This window comes from Jaculus jaculus, chromosome 5, assembly GCF_020740685.1.
Source record: "Jaculus jaculus isolate mJacJac1 chromosome 5, mJacJac1.mat.Y.cur, whole genome shotgun sequence".
Taxonomy (NCBI): Eukaryota; Metazoa; Chordata; class Mammalia; order Rodentia; family Dipodidae; genus Jaculus; species Jaculus jaculus.
This window is the reverse complement of record NC_059106.1, coordinates 102,739,538-102,756,553: the sequence shown is the minus strand read 5'-3', so window position 1 is coordinate 102,756,553 and position 17,016 is coordinate 102,739,538. Positions and strand designations below refer to the sequence as shown.

Here is a 17,016-nt window from a genome sequence, read left to right as displayed (position 1 = left end):
CCTGAATTGATTTGATGCTTGGGTTTTCTACTTATCTGCAGTGTTTCCAGATGTGGCAACCCACCTCTATATACCATCAGGATATGAGTTCAAGGTGCCAGGTGTTCCTTTTTTCTCCCAATCAAGCCACAGAAGTAATTCTAAGTATCAAGTTTGCTTGCTAAGCAAGTATTCTAGTGGACTGGGTAGAATAATTTACTGGCAAATTCTAAACTTCAACCGAGTAACATACACAATCAACAAAAACCAGCACAAAGTATGCAATTGTGGGGATTAAAACAAACAGATAGTCATATAAAGCCAAAATCCCTAAGGGTGTGTGCTGTGCTACACCCTTAATCTTGTCAGTTGGGAGGTAGAGATTTCTGTCCTGAATTGGGTTCCAGGTCAAACTAGATCTGGATCAGACCCTGCCCCCAATAATGACAGAAGCAAAAAAAAAAAAAAAAAAAAGGACATATATATATATATATGTGTGTGTGTGTGTGTGTGTGTGTGTGTGTGTATGTATACACACATATATATGAAAGCACCAAAGGCAAAAAAAATTCAACCCAGAAATATAGGCTATTTGAAAATGGTAAAGCTAACCAAGAATATATACCCCGTATCCTGCCCTGACAAGGAAAGAGAGATTAGCTCTTGCAGGACTGTTTTCTTTTCTTTTCTTTCTTTTTTTTTTTTTTTTTTGTCAGTCAGCCTCATTACTTTTTGGGGTGGCTTCCAATCTTACCAATACTGAATGCACACCTTGATCCCTCCATGTTATGCTGTGCAGCTTTTCCTCTGATCAGCTCTGCTGGATGTGCTGCCACTGGGGGCTGAATGCTGGAGGTTTGCAGTTCTGATCGTGGGGTATGGGAGAGTTCAGACTTCTGGAGTTGCTCGTATTTTCAGTAACTCTTTAGTTGATCTCAGCTATCTTTCCTTCAGATTTCTTAACTTTGCAAGAAGGCTGATGGGGATGAAAAATCTCTTGTTTGGTCTCTGCAGCTGCTGCTGCCACCACCACCACTGCCTGGCATACCTGGCAGGACTGCCCTGGATGGGCATGTGTGGACTGTGGGCCACGATCACCTCAGTGGGACTCTGGCCATTTTCCTCCTTTATATTGGGTCTTGGTCTCTTCAGCTTCTCTGCTGTGTCTAAGAATAATCTATACTCCTTCCCTTTTCAGAAGAAGAGTGTATTTTGCTGGGGTTTTGCTTAAATCTATCCCTAGGCTGGTTTGGCATGGCTCCTAAGCCACCATCTTACCTGGAAGTCAAGTTCTGATCTTTCTCATGATCTTTCTAATGAGAGCTTCTGTACATTAAAGACAGAACCCTCTTTATCCCATATGTACTTGAACCTTTGTTTAGAGCAACATTGTCATAAGGTTTCACTCATCTTTCTGATTCTTACCAAGATAGTATCTGAGGAGCATACGAGTGGCTTAATGCACTTTGTGTTAGTACATGAAAGGGAACTGACCAAGCCTCCCTTGCACTACAGCCATGGCTGGTGATAACAGGTTCCCCACTGGAGAGTTCTGTGGATGATTACATCTAGGGCTCATGAATTTGTGGTCTGTTTCCCTGAACCTAGTACAACTCCACTCCTGGAACTCAATGGTGTGATAGACCCTCTGAGACTCTGATCTCTGCCATTGTCCTCTCTGGATGAGGCTGTCGACCTCATTTTAACCAAATTTGTGCTCCAAAACACCTTATGCCTTGCAATGACAAGCCACTAGGCAAGCCAACACTCACATCCCATGTGAACCAAGAAGACCTGGGATGAAACTTTACCTTCTTTCTGTCTGATCACATTGCTGCTTCTCTTAATGAGACTGAGGCCTCTTCTATTACAGGCTGCCCTACAAAGATCCAGCAAAGCCTCTGGCAATGACCCTCTACCCTGGTGTTCTCCACAGTCTCCATTAACATACTTCCCACGCAAAAACCCAAGTACCTTCCTGGCTTCACCCCTGCTCTTGCAGTTTTCTTCCCCAAGCCAGGCAAGAAAGGATGGTCTTAGCAGGTTGGCATCTGCATCACTAGTAGGGTTGTTGACAGTGATGTCTGGGCCAGGGTTGGGGAGGCAGAGTAGAACTGACAGCTGAAATCCTCACTATACACTATACACTGTCTCATTTTCAGAAGGAAATTCCTAGAGATGAATGATTTTAATTCAAAAGAAAATAAGTTGATCAGAAATTATCAACTAAGTGAACATTGTCCAGTAAGAAAGGACAGATTGCTCCCCTTGTGCTTGGAGGATGAACTGAGAGCTCCAAATGCCAAGATAATCAACATTGTTCCAGCAAAGGCGGGAACTTCTCCTGTGGTAAGGTCTACTACTGTTGTGTAAATATGCCAACTACAAGCCTGCATGTAGGCTAAAGTGACAATATGTCAGTAAAGTTATCTTGTCTAGAATCACCCCATATAGCTCCAGACCGGAGCTGGGGCTCAAGCTACTGTCACAGGTCATGGTTAACAACTCTGGTGCTGGGGAGGATATACACTCTGCAAGACCTTTTGCTTCTCCCATGCTCAGTGGAGTAGTTTTTACAACCCCTGTTCTTTCATGGTCTCTCTTGAACTGAGGCCTTTCATAGATGTATCTCATTAGCAGAGTCTAGGTCTAATGCCAGGGAGGCTGGTAAAAATAGTTTCTGTCTCTTCCTATTAGCAACATGGATTTATGAGGCAGAAAATTTACCAAACTTTTGCACTGTGGCTAAATCAATAACATTGCCATCAGAAATGGGTTGCAATGCCAGTCTTTGGTCAGCCTTTAAGGAAGAACATATTTATGAATCAAATTTCTTATTTCACAAGTTGTATATTTTTAAGTAATAATTATTGGTGAAAACTTACAGAGTAGAGCTAGAGAGATGCTTTGCAGTTAAGGCACTTGCCTGCAAAGTGTAACAACCCTGGTTCAAGTACCCAGTACACCAGTAAAACCAGATGCAGAAAGTGGCATATATGTCTGGAGTTGTTTGCAATGGCTAGAGGCCATCTCTCTTCTATCTCTCTCTACTTGTAAATAAACATTTTTTAAAGTTTACAAAGTAAATTATAGTACTATGCACATTTCCCCAGTTTCTTTGGAAATTAATCTTTTCATAAAACAGAGATCAAGAAGTAGATATTGTGCTAACTAGCTGTAGAAGTTGGGGGGGGGGGGCTTAAAATGTTCCTCTTACAAAGTTCGCTATTATTGTGACAATGAATGTTCTGCTTTTCTATCTATCCAGTACTTTGACCATTTTATTCAAGTATGTTAAGCACTTTTAATGTGCCAATATTATGCTAAGTATTTAGTTACAACAGTAAGTTAACATAATAGAAAAAATTTTAATTTTTCTTAATTCTGTACTAGGAGAACCATTCATGGTCATCATGGCTTGAATTGATGCCCTTAGGATCTCTTACCCAATCTGCTTTATTATTTGCATGCACTTTTATTTCTAGAGTACAGATACCTAAGAGATGGTAGCACAGTACTGCCTCCTACCAACTCTCTTCTTTTCCATTTACAATGCCCTACACATTTGCTATTACCTGAACATCAGGGTACAGGGGAGACAGCATGGTTTAAATAAATACACTATAAACTTTGGCTAATATGAAAGTGAGGACACCAAGGGACTCTACCTCAGAGGACAGAAGCCTGGAGTCATAGCCCACTATGTTTTTATTATTCAGCTTGAGAAAGTTCATTAATTATTAACTATTAACATAGATTTTTATAGGAGTACATTATCCGAAGACTACTATGTTATTTTGGGACAAAGCAGATGTTTACAGAGAAAGAAGGAAGTTTGCCAGTAGAGCTTTGCAACCTGCAGCTGCATGGACAAAGTCCTTATCAGCCTGGGAGAAAGAGGCACTATATCCCAAAGTTGCATCCACATATGTTCTTTGTTTTTGTCGTAATGAACATTATTGACTTAAAAGGTGCTTTGCACAGTCAAGCTGCTGCCAGCACAATTGCAGATAGGGTGGTGGTCTCTGACACACATTTAAAACATGTACTTATCTCTGCATATCCCACCTTATTTCAAAAAGGATTTAAGAAAACCGAAATTTCAGATTTTTTGTTTTGTTTTGTTTTTTTGAGGTAGGGTATCACTCTAGCCTATCCTCCTACCTCTGCCTCCCAAGTGCTAGAATTAAAGGCATGTGCCACCACGCCCAGCAAAATTTCAGATTTTTGTACCTAGCAAATTTCTAAGATATGAAGAAAAGAAGGTAGTATGTCACATACAAGAACCTCATTTCATATATTTGGATACTACTATTGCTCATATCACTTACCTCTCTGTAGTAATTTCAGGATATCTTACAATTTTATTTTCATGTTTCAAAATATAGGCCATGATATTACCTCACTAGGCTGGTGACTGAATGCTCTATTTTTTAATCCACAGGAGAAGCAGCAGGACACAAAGCCCATAATATTCCATGACACAAGATATATACTAATGTGGCTTTTGAGAAAATGTAGGTTTATACCTCATCTTTTCACATATAAAAGAAAAAATTTTGTTTTAGAAAGAAACTGTGCAATCTTCAAATCTTTAATCAGTGATCAACCAAGAACTCTTTCTAAACCCAAAAGAACTCTGATGCCTGCAGCATGGAGGAAAGACATCCAAACAATGTTGTGTGAAAGGATCCATAGAACTGTAAAGGACAAAGTGAAGAAAGCTACTGTTCAAAATTCAGAAAAGAGACCTTGGAGTAGACTTTATACATTATCTCACTCTTTGTCCAGTCTTGCAAAAAACTTTGAGAGCTACTTTGATAAAACCATTATTCAAGAAAAGAGAACTAACCCGGGTGAATCTGGAAGAATGTTTTTGATGGTGAAACCAAGAAATGCACCCAAATTCTGTGTCTTGCCAGTCAAATGTTGTCCAAAGCCTTTAAAAAATATACTTGAAGTACGTAAATTAAATAATGTAACCCCATTAGATAATTTGTTAAACTTGCCAGGTGAAATGAAATGACTCATAAAATGGCATCTAGATAGCAGTATCTGGGTAACAAGAAACAAGAAACAAGTAACCAAGTCCAAAGACCACAGAAGAAATTCTTACAGTATGGTTCTGATGAATAAGAAGGCCACGTGTATCAACAGTAGTCTGTTCAAGATCAAGCAGTCCTATTATCTCATAACAGCACAAAATTAGAAAAATGAATATCAACAAGAGGAACTTGTTATAACTTGTCTCAGCTAGATTATCAGTCACCCTCTTTGCTCAGCAGCCTGACTTAGTACCAAGAACAGCATAAACCCAGTGGAAATTTTCTGTTGGAGCCAAATAACACCAACAACCTTGTTCTATGATTGAATATCTAAAAAGACAAATGTACCTGCAATTTAATGTATATGGTGTTAATCATAGATCAGCATTTTAGAGAATATGGAAAATTCCATTAATGGGTAATGCATGCAATTAAAAAGGCTTTATATAATATTGAGTAGCTTTTCTGTTAGAGATGTTGGGTCTTTGTCACTGTATTATTTTGTCTAAGTATAATTTTAGTATTTTTCTGAGTTGTTAAATAACTTAAAAGAATAGCTTATACTTAGTAAGTTAAATAATTTTGGTAGCAAATGTTATCATCTTGAATATTTTGAAATATATTATTATGATTTGGAGAGATGGCTCTGCAATTCTGAGTACTTTTCACTTAAAAATGGGAGGGCTTGAGACTGCATGAGTTTGAGTACTCCACAGCCTACATAAGAAGCTGGGCATAGGCTGGAGAAATGGCTGAGCAGTTGAGGTTCTTACCTGCAAAGCCTAAGGATTCAATTTGATTTTCCCAGTATCTATATAAGCCAGGTGTACAAAGGGGCACATGTATCTGGAGTTCATTTGTAGTAGCTAGAGGCCCTACTGTGCCCATTCTCTCTATCTGCTTGCCTCTCGGTCTTCCTCCCTCTCTTAAATAAATAAATAAATAAATAAAATATACAAAATAAAAGAAGAAGCTGGGCTTGGTCACACATATCTGTAACCCCAATGTGGAGGTGAGCAGAGACTGGAGAAATGCTGGGGCTCACTAACTAGAGAAAACAAAATGGCAGGTTAGCATTGAGGGCCAGGCCTTGTCTTAAGGAAATAGATGGTTCAGCCATAGAGAAGGGCACCTAGAGTTTTCTGGTGTGTGTACATGCCCATAGTGTACACATCTGCATTCACCAAAAATAACACACCACATCACACAGACTCTATTGATACATGTAATATATGATCTTAGAAACAAGTTGCATTTCAAAAGTCTATTTGTAATGCATTTTTTAGAATCCCAAATGTATTTCACATACTAGTAATCTTTGAGGCTGGGGAGATGTCTTGGTGGATAAGGTACTTGCTTTACAAGTGTGAAAACTGGAGTTTGTAGCCCTAGGATCCATGCCAGTGCAGGGGGGATATGATTGCGTGCACCTGTAACACCAGAAAGTGAGTGCACTGGCAAGCTGGCTAGGTAGACAGCTGAATCAGAAAGCTCTGGGTTCCCATGGGATACCTGCATTAGTAGATAAAGTGGAGAGTGATGAAGGAAGACATGCATGTCAACTCCTAACCTTCACACAAGCGCACACCCACATGTACCTGCACATATATGCTACATGCATACACAGGTGAAAAATAATAATCTTTGAGGGCAGATGGCTAGAAGTTCAACAGAACACATTTCTAGCATACACAAGACTCAGCTTGACAAAAAAATAAAGTTCGTAGTGGTAAATTCCAACATTATCCTACTGTTTAACTTGTAATTTTGTTGCAGAAAATTTATGTGAAAATAAAAAGCAACAATCTGTAATTACAATGATTAAAAAAAGATGAGTTTAGCAAAGCAGTTTTCAGTCTCCAGGGTTTGTGTTCATTCCAGTTGACTTTAAACCATTTAGGGAAAGGATGGCTTTAGGAGCATGTAGCCATCCAGGGCAGGAAGGCAGCTGGCTCAGCTACAGAGGAGGCAGAACAAGAGCTTGTTCCTTCTTCTGGAACTGGCTGTAGAGGTGGTAAAGCTGTGACAGCTCACTCATCTCCTCTCTACCCTGTTATTTCTAGATGTCATTCATCCTCCCTATATGCCCTCCTTTCAGGCTCACTGCAAAGCAAAACTTTTTCTTATCTCCCCTTCTTCTAGGGAGAAAGAAAACACAAACAATGTTAAAGCACTAACATAAGAAATCCAGTAAGAACATAGGGAACAAGGAGATTTTTCCCTGGCACTCAGCATAAGAGAAAGAAGTGTAGATCGCAGAACAGAGCAGGTTTCGGTTGACTGTTATTCCCACTCAGGATGGGGACAGCAATGCTGTAGTAATACAATATTATTTTCAGAATTAAATAATGCCTAGTGTTTTGAGCATTGTAGCATTCAATAAAAATTCTCTTTCTAACCATTTTCTCATAGGTTTCTCTAATATAATTTCTTAGAAGATGTCCTCAGGAATCATTCACGCCAATTTCCTCTAAATTGAGCACTGAACCTAGTATGGTATTCAGACATTAGAACAATAAATGGAGGGCTTGCACTGTGGTTTGGCTTGACTGTGCCTGTGCTTCTGAGCCTTATCTGCTAAGAAGGCACTAAGGCTGAGAATGTAGGTCATTCTCAGAGTTCTTGCTGAGAATGCATGGGCCCTAGGTTTAGTATTCACTACTTAGCTCAATTGCCCCACAACTACTAGTAAAAAAAAAAAAAAAAAGTGACTTGAAATCTAGGCCTGTCACCTTGTGACAAAAAAGAGTGGAAGGAGAGAACAAGAAACAAAAAATAGAGAAAAAGAAGAAAGAAGGAAGGAAGGAAGGAAGGGAGAGAAAGAAAGAAAGAGAGAGAGAGAGAGAAAGAGAGGGAGGGAGGGAACAGCAAAAGTCACTAATACTGCAGTCTCAGCACTTTGCAGGCTGAAGTGGGAAAGCTCATGAGCCTGAGACCAAGCCAAGCTAAAGTGTAAGACTGTCTGAAAACACAAAACAATGTCATCTGCCTGAGGATCTCCATAAGAGCAGCTTCATAGTGAGGAGCAGAGGGTTGTGAGAAGGTAGAACCTAAGCCGGCAATTTCTCTTCCAGTTGAATTTTAATGGCTGAGTTTCAACCAGTCAGCAGCAGCCAGTTTTAAGCATCACAGGCAGCTACCTCATGGCACTTCACCCAAACAAGACAAATGCCTCCTTATACCCTGCAAAAGGCAGTTAGTTTACTAGCTGTGGCCAGTCATGTGACTCCTCATGCTTTTTTTATGGGATTCTGTATGAATAGAATCCCATAAAAACTCCCAGCTCAGGGCAGGAGAGAATTGGCATACCAGGGCCTCAGGCTACTGCAATCCAGATACAGGCTTGCCTCTAGAGCCTAGCTTCCTGGGTTCAATTCCCCAGTAACCATGTGAGCCAGATGCACAAAGAGGCACATGCATCTGGAGTTCATTTGCAGTGGCTGGAGATGCATCCATTCTCTATGTGTCCCTCTCCACTTGTCTGTATCACTCTACTTGCAAATAAGTAAATAAAATACTTTAAAAATAAAAATAAATGAAAGCCGGGCATGGTGGCACATGCCTTCAATCCCAGCACTCAGTAAGCAGAAGTTGGAGGATCACTGTGAGTTTGAGGCCACCCTGAGACTCCATAGTGAATTCCAGGTCAGCCAGGGCTAGAGTGAGACCCTACATCAATAAAACCAAATAATAATAATAATAATAATAATAATAATAATGGCAAACTTTTAGAGCTGATAAAAACCTACAGCCATGTAGCAGGATACAAAATAAATACACAGAAATCAGTAGCCTTCATATATGCTAACAAAAAACACACAGAGGATGAAATCAGAGAATCACTCCCATTCACAATTGCATCAAAAAAAAAAAATAATAAAGTACCTTGGAATAAACCTAACCAATGAGGTAAAGAATCTCTACAATAAGAACTTTAAAACACTCAAGTGAGAAATTGCAGAAGACACTAGGAAGTGGAGAAACATCCCCTGTTCCTGGATTGGAAGAATCAATATTGTGAAAATGGCAATCTTACCAAAATCAATCTACACATTTAATGCAATTCCTATCACAATTCCAAAGGCATTCTTCATGGAAATTGAAAAAAACAATCCAAAAATTCATTTGGAATCACAAAAAAACTCAAATACCTAAAATAATACTGAGCAACAAAAATAAGGCTAGTGGTATCACCATACCTGATTTTAACCTATACTACAGAGCCATAGTAACAAAAACAGCATGGTACTGGCACAAAAACAGACATGTAGATGAATGGGACAGAATAGAGGACCCATATGTAAGTCCAGGTAGCTATAGCCACCTGATATTTGATAAAAATGCCAAAAATACTCATTGGAGAAAAGATAGCCTCTTCAGCAAATGGTGTTGGGAAAACCAGATATATATCTGCAGAAGGATGAAAATAGATCCTTCTCTTTCTCCATGCACAAGAATTAAGTCCAAAGGGATTAAAGACCTTAACATCAGACCTGAAACTCTGAAACTGCTAGAGGAAGACGTAGGGGAAACCCTTCAACATATTGGTCTTGGCAATGACTTTCTGAATACAACCCCAATTGCTCAGGCAATAAAACCACAGATTAATCACTCATGAAATTACAAAGATTTTGCACTTCAAAGGACACAGTGAAAAAAGCAAAGAGGCAACCTACAGAATGGGAAAAAATCTTCACCAGCTATATATCTGGTAGAGGATTAATATCTAGGATATACAAAGAACTCAAGAAGTTAAATAATAAGGAATCAAACAAGCCAATCAAAAAATGGGCTATGGAGCTAAATAGAAAGTTCTCAAAGAAAGAAATACGAATGGCATATAAACATCTAAAAAAATGTTCTATGTCACTAGTCATCAGGGAAATGCAGATGAAAACTACATTGAGATTCCATCTCCTGTCAGATTGTCCACCATCATGAAAACAAATGATCAGAAATGTTGGTGGGGATAATGAAAAAAAAGGAGCCTTTCTACACTGTTGGTGGGAATGCAATCTGGTCCAGCCATTGTGGAAATCAGTGTGGAGGTTCCTAAAACAGCTAAAGATTGATCTATCATATGACCCAGCTATAGCACTCCTAGGCATATATCCTAAGGACTCATCTCATTTCCTTAGAAGTACGTGTTCAACCATGTTTATTGCTGCTCAATTTATAATAGCTGGGAAATGGAACCAGCCTAGATGTCCCTCAACTGATGAGTGGATAATGAAGATGGGGCACATTTATACAATGGAGTTCTACTCAGCGGTAAAGAAAAATGAAGTTATTTGCAGAAAAATGGATGGACCTGGAAAGGATTATCCTAAGTGAGGTAACCCAGGCCCAGAAAGCCAAGCACCATATGTTCTTCCTCATATGTGGATCCTAGCTGCAGATGATTGGGCTTCTGTGTGAGAAGGAAAATACTTAGTAGCAGAGGCCAGTATGTTAAAAAAGAGATATAAAGGGAAGAGAAAGGAAGGGAGGAGGGTACTTAATAGGTTGGTATTGTATATATGTAAGTACAATGATTGAGATGGAGAGGTAATATGATGCAAAATAGAATTTCAAAGGGGAAAGTCCAGGTGTGGGGGAGGGAGGTTATTACCATGGGATATTTTTTGTAATCATGGAAAATGTTAACAAAAATTGTGAAAAGAGAAAAAGAAGATGGCATGGGGTCAGGGTTACATCTGGTTACTGTCCTGGGGAAATCCCTTTTATAGAGATGGCCTACCAAGTGGTTTTTAAATTTATCTTATTGAATTTTTTAGGTCAATTATGTATGTTGACTAAATTTACAAATGAACTTGTTTATCCAAAACAAACAAAAAGGGCGGGAAGTGGGAAGCTAACTGAGCATCAAAATCCATCTCTCAGGCTGGAGAGATGGCTTAGGGGTTAAGGCATTTTTCTGTGAAGCCTAAGGACCCAGGTTCGATTCTTCAGGTCCCACATAAGCCAGATACACATGGTGTCGCATGCATCTGGAGTTTGTTTGCAGTGGCTAGAGGCCCTGGCACACCCATTCTCTCTCTCTCTCTCTCCTTCTGTCTCTAATAAATAAATAAAAATAAATCTTTAAAAAAAAAAAGAATCACTGAACTTAGAAGCAAACCATCAAAGAACCAACAATCATATCAATGAAATTGAACAGAATCATCTCTTAGAGCATTCAGCTTTTGACAGTAGGCTTAACTTGATTGAATAAAACATTAGAACCCTCAAAAGAGATGTGAACGGGTGTGTGGTGGTAGTGTCAGTGTCAGTGGCAGCTGCAGCAAAGTGTTTGATGCAATATCTCACAGCATTTGCTAGTACAACCTACCAAAAGACTAGAACACAGAACTTATGCTGACTAGGACTCTGTGAATGAGTGCATGGAGGGTGTTTGTAAAATGTATGAAGACCATCTGAAGAGAATGAATCCCAGAAGTTCCTCCATCACATATGACATTAGCCAGTTGCCTGTGAAGCCCAAGGACTCTGGTTCAAGGCTCCATTCCCCAGGACCCACATTAGCCAGATGCACAAGGGGACACACGTGTCTGGAGTTCATTTGCAGTGGCTGGAGGCCCTGGCCCATCCATTCTCTCTCTCTGCCTCTTTCTCTGTCTTTCTGTCTATCACTCTCAAATAAGTAAATAAAAATAAACAAAAAAAATTTTTTAAAGAAAAAAGAAATGGAAGATCTCAACAAATAGTTGGCTAAGCTTAATGGAGAAATGATCAAATGCAAGAAGAAATTCCAGGAAGCATCAAGAAAATCAGAACTCAAATTGAAATCGTACCTCAAAAAAGATATGGACATGATATAAAATAACACAACAGAAAACAAAAATCAAATAGAAATTATATAAACCTCTCTCACCAACATAGTTACTCATGTGAAAGACAGGACCATTGACCAGGAAAACAAGACAGAAGAAATTGTTCAAGAGGCCAAAAACTTTTCTATGTTCAGAATATCAAGTGAAAAGAAAATGAGGTAACTGTCAGATACCCCAAAATGACCAAATATCTGAATCATGGGTGTACCAGAAGGAAAGAAAATCCAGGCCAGAGGCATAGAGAACATATTCAACAAAATTTTTGAAGAAAATTTTATGAATCATCCAAAAGAGAGGTCCATCCAGGATTAAGAAGCCCACATAAGACCAAACAGACAGGTGCAAAGAAGAAACTCTATAAAGCACATCATACCTAAAACTCTTAACAACGAAAACAAAGAGAGATTGCTAAAAACAACATGAGAGAAACAACTCACTACATACAAAGACAATCCCATCAGAATTACCTCAGATTGCTCAGTGGAAACCCTGAAAGCTAAAAGGGCCTGGAATGGAATTACTCAAAGTCTAAAAATCTATGGCTTGCAACCCAAGCTACTCTACCCAGCAAAAGTATCCCTCATAATAGATGGTGAAAGGAAAACTTTCTGTGAAAAAAGTCAATTCTATGATTATATGAACACAAAGCCAAACCTACAGAGAATACTTTAGGGATTACTCCATGCAGAAGAGTTAAACAACCAGTCTCAAAAGCCAACAAGAAGAAGATCACAATATTCAAAACTAGACCAGGTTCAAAAAAGTACAAAACACAAAAAAGCACCAAAACCCTGAAGCACCTCATCATGGCAGGGATTAAATCAAAATTCACAGTTATAATCTTAAATATTAATGGTATTAACTCACTCATCAAAAGACATAACTTAACAGGGTGGGTCAAGAAATGAACCCTTCTCCAACTGAAGGGTAGGGGCATGGGGCCCAACCACGCAGCTGCCGCTTCCATTACCTTCCCCCTAAGGCACCTGTGTCTGGTAGAGCCATTGTGAGACCAAAAGACAATCCTTCCTCATTGCCTGGATAATCCGGAGTTTGGGCCGGACCTTTGAGCACTCGTGGAGACAATGAGGACCCAGGCAAGAAGCACAAACTATGGCACTGAAACAGATTAAATAAAGAAGTTAGTGATTTGGCCCATGACCCTCCAGCACAATGTTCTGCAGGTCCAGTTGGGGATGATGTGTTTCATTGGCAAGCCACAATTATGGGACCTAATGACAGTCTATATCATGGTGGTGTATTCTTTTTGACAATTCATTTTCCTACAGACTACCCCTTCAAACCACCTAAGGTTGCATTTACAACAAGGATTTATCATCCAAATATTAACAGTAATGGCAGCATTTGTCTTGATATTCTAAGATCACAGTGTTCTCTTGCTTTAACTATTTCTAAAGTTCTTTTATCCATTTGTTCACTGCTATGTGATCCAAACCCAGATGACCCCCTAGTGCCAGAGATTGCACGGATCTATAAAACAGACAGAGATAAGTACAACAGAAGATCTCGGGAATGGACTCAGAAGTATGCCATGTGATGCTACCTTCAAGTCAGAATAACCTGCATTAGAGCTGGAATAAACTTTAAATTACTGTTCCTTTTTTGATTTTCTTATCGAGCTGCTCCCCTGTCAGACCTCATCTTTTTTAATTTTATTTTTTGTTGACCTCCCTCCACTCATTCACATGCTCATCTGAGAAGACAAGTTCTTCCAGCTTTGGACAATAACTGCTTTTAGAAACTGTAAAGTAGTCACAAGAGAACAATTGCCCAAGATTCAGAAATTTTTTAAACAATGGAGCATGTGTATTATGTGGCCAATGTCTTCACTCTGACTTGGTTATGAGACTAAACCATTCCTTACTGCTCTAACATACTGAAGAAGTCATATCTGAGGGGGAGGGAAATGGATGCTGTCACATCAAAGGAAACATTCTTGCAGCATCCATTCTGGTTTTTAAGGCTTCCACTGTTAGAGATTTGAAGTTACATGATATACTGTATGCTCATAACTGATGTGTCTGGAGAATTGGTGTGAATTTATAGCATCAACCAAACAGAAAATGGGATGTATCTTATGCATGTCAATAAAGGAATGACCTGTTCTTGTTTTGCAGAGAATGGAAATTGGAAGTCAAACACCATTTGTATTCCAAAATTGGGTCTCAAAACATTTTGGTAATTCTCATTTAAAATTGTCAGGAGGCTTGGAGCTATTAGTTAATCTATCTTCCAATACACTGTTTAATATAGCACTGAATACATGATGCAAGTTGTCAATGGATAGTGATCAACTAATAGCTCTGCTAGTAATTGATTTATTTTTCTTTTCTTTTAAAATTTTTATTAGCATTTTCCATGATTATAAAAATATCTCATGTTATTTCCCCTCCCACACTTTATCCTTTGAAATTCCATTCTCCATCATATTACCTCCTCACCACAATCATTGTACTTGCATATATAAAATACCAGCCTATTAAGTACCCTCCTCCCTTCCTTTCCCTTCCCTTTAAGTCTCCTTTTTAACTTACTGGCCTCTGCTACTAAGTATTTTCGTTCTCACGCATAAGCCCAGTCATCTGTAGCTAGGATCCACATATGAGAGAGAACATGTGGTGCTTGGCTTTCTGGGCCTGGGTTACCTCACTTAGGATAATCCTTTCCAGGTCCATCCATTTTTCTGCAAATAACTTCATTTTTCTTTACCGCTGAGTAGAACTCCATTGTATAAATGTGCCCCATCTTCATTATCCACTCATCAGTTGAGGGACATCTAGGCTGGTTCCATTTCCCAGCTATTATAAATTGAGCAGCAATAAACATGGTTGAACACGTACTTCTAAGGAAATGAGATGAGTCCTTAGGATGTATGCCTAGGAGTGCTATAGCTGGGTCATATGGTAGATCAATCTTTAGCTGTTTTAGGAACCTCCACACTGATTTCCACAATGCAGCCAGATTGCATTCCCACCAGCAGTGTAGAAGGGTTCCTCTTTTTCCACATCCTTGCCAACATTTCTGATCATTTGTTTTCATGATGGTGACAAATCTGACAGGAGTGAGATGGAATCTCAATGTAGTTTTCATCTGCATTTCCCTGACGGCTAGTGACGTAGAACATTTTTTTAGATGCTTATATGCCATTTGTATTTCTTTCTTTGAGAACTCTATTTAGCTCCATAGCCCATTTTTAGATTGGCTTGTTTGATTCCTTATTATTTAACTTCTTGAGTTCTTTGTATATCCTAGATATTAATCCTCTATCAGATATATAGCTGGTGAAGATTTTTTCCCATTCTGTAGGTTGCCTCTTTGCTTTTTTCATTGTGTCCTTTGCAGTGCAAAATCTTTGTAATTTCATGAAGTCCCAGTGGTTAATCTATGGTTTTATTGCCTGAGCAATTGGGGTTGTATTCAGAAAGTCATTGCCAAGACCAATATGTTGAAGGGTTTCCCCTACGTTTTCCTCTAGCAGTTTCAGAGTTTCAGGTCTGATGTTAAGGTCTTTAATCCCTTTGGACTTAATTCTTGTGCATGGCAAGAGAGAAGAATCTATTTTCATCCTTCTGCAGATATATATCTAGTTTTCCCAAACCATTTGCTGAAGAGGCTGTCTTTTCTCCAATGAGTATTTTTGGCATTTTTATCGAATATCAGATGGCTATAGCTACTTGGGCTTACATCTGGGTCCTCTGTTCTGTTCCACTGATCTACATGTTGTTTTTGTGCCAGTACCATGCTGTTTTTGTTACTATGGCTCTGTAGTATAGGTTAAAATCAGGTATGGTGATACCACCAGCCTTTTTTTTGTTGCTCAGTATTATTTTAGATATTCGAGGTTTTTTGTGATTCCAAATGAATTTTTGGATTGTTTTTTCTATTTCCATGAAGAATGCTTTTGGAATTTTGATAGGGATTGCATTAAATGTGTAGATTACTTTTGGTAAGATTGCCATTTTCACAATGTTGATTCTTCCAATCCAGGAACAAGGGATGTTTCTCCACTTTGTAGTGTCTTCTGCAATTTCTCGCTTGAGTGTTTTAAAGTTCTCATTGTAGAGATTCTTTACTTCCTTGGTTAGGTTTATTCCAACGTACTTTATTTTTTTTTTGATGCAGTTGTGAATGGGAGAGATTCTCTGATTTCATCATCTGTGTGTTTGTTGTTAGCATATATGAAGGCTACTGATTTCTGTGTATTTATTTTGTATCCTGCTACATGGCTGTAGGTTTTGACCAGCTCTAACAGTTTGCTAGTAGAGTTTTTAGGGTCCTTTATGTATAGAATCATGTCATCTGCAAATAATGATAACTTGATTTCTACTTTTCCAATTTGTATCCCTTTTATGTGTGTCTCTTGCCTTATTGCTATGGCTAAGACTTCCAAAACTATATTAAATAAAAGTGGGGACAGCGGACACCCTTGTCTTGTTCCTGATTTTGGTGGAAAAGCTTCCAGTTTTTCCCCACTTAGTAATATGTTGGCTGTAGGCTTGTCATAAATAGCTTTTATTATACTGAGATATGTTCCTTCTATTCCCAGTCTCTGTAGGACTTTTATCATGAAGGGATGTTGAATTTTGTCAAATGCTTTCTCTGCGTCCAGTGAGATGATCATGTGGTTTTTGTCCTTCAACCCATTTATATAATGTATTACATTTATAGATTTGTGTGTATTGAACTATCCCTGCATCTCTGGGATAAAGCCTACCTGGTCAGGGTGAATGATCTTTTTGATATATTCTTGTATTCTGTTTGCCAATATTTTGTTGAGAATTTTTGCATCTATGTTCATGAGGGAGATTGGCCTGTAATTTTCTTCTTTTGTTCTATCTTTGCCTGGTTTTGGTATCAGGGTGATGGCCTCATAGAAGGAGTTTTGTAGAATTCCTTCTTTTTCTATTTCCTGGAAAAGCTTAAGAAGCAATGGTGTTAGCTCTTCCTTAAAGATCTGGCAAAATTCAGCAGTGAATCCATCTGGGTCTGGGCTTTTTTTTGTTGGGAGATTATTGATAACTGTTCGGATCTCCATATTTGTTATAGGTCTATTTAAGTGATTAATCTCATTTTGATTTAATTTAGTAGGTCATATAGATCAAGGAAAGCATCCATTTCTTTCAGATTTTCATACTTTG

The 17,016-nt window shown here is 38.8% G+C and overlaps 2 protein-coding genes across 2 annotated transcripts; both read left to right on the top strand.

The window, feature by feature from the left end:
- The first annotated feature begins 2,157 nt into the window (after positions 1–2,157).
- Positions 2,158–5,005, top strand: C5H1orf141 (chromosome 5 C1orf141 homolog). The gene is made up of 2 exons (XM_004661576.1): positions 2,158–2,328; positions 4,427–5,005. The coding sequence occupies exons 1-2, from the start codon at positions 2,158–2,160 to the stop codon at positions 5,003–5,005; spliced, it is 750 nt and encodes a 249-aa protein (XP_004661633.1).
- Positions 5,006–12,792: 7,787 nt separating this feature from the next.
- On the top strand, positions 12,793–13,493 carry LOC101596730 (ubiquitin-conjugating enzyme E2 D3-like). Its single transcript, XM_045149159.1, has 2 exons — positions 12,793–12,863; positions 12,986–13,493. The coding sequence occupies exons 1-2, from the start codon at positions 12,793–12,795 to the stop codon at positions 13,413–13,415; spliced, it is 501 nt and encodes a 166-aa protein (XP_045005094.1). The 3' UTR covers positions 13,416–13,493.
- The last annotated feature ends 3,523 nt before the right edge of the window (positions 13,494–17,016 follow it).

Coding starts and splice junctions, on each gene's coding strand:
- LOC101596730 (XM_045149159.1), top strand. CDS start 12,793: ATGGGGCCCAACCACGCAGCTGCCGCTTCCATTACCTTCCCCCTAAGG. Junction 12,864..12,985: donor CTGTGTCTGGTAGAGCCATT/GTGAGACCAAAA, acceptor GCACTGAAACAG/ATTAAATAAAGAAGTTAGTG.
- C5H1orf141 (XM_004661576.1), top strand. CDS start 2,158: ATGAATGATTTTAATTCAAAAGAAAATAAGTTGATCAGAAATTATCAA. Junction 2,329..4,426: donor AGGCGGGAACTTCTCCTGTG/GTAAGGTCTACT, acceptor AATCCACAGGAG/AAGCAGCAGGACACAAAGCC.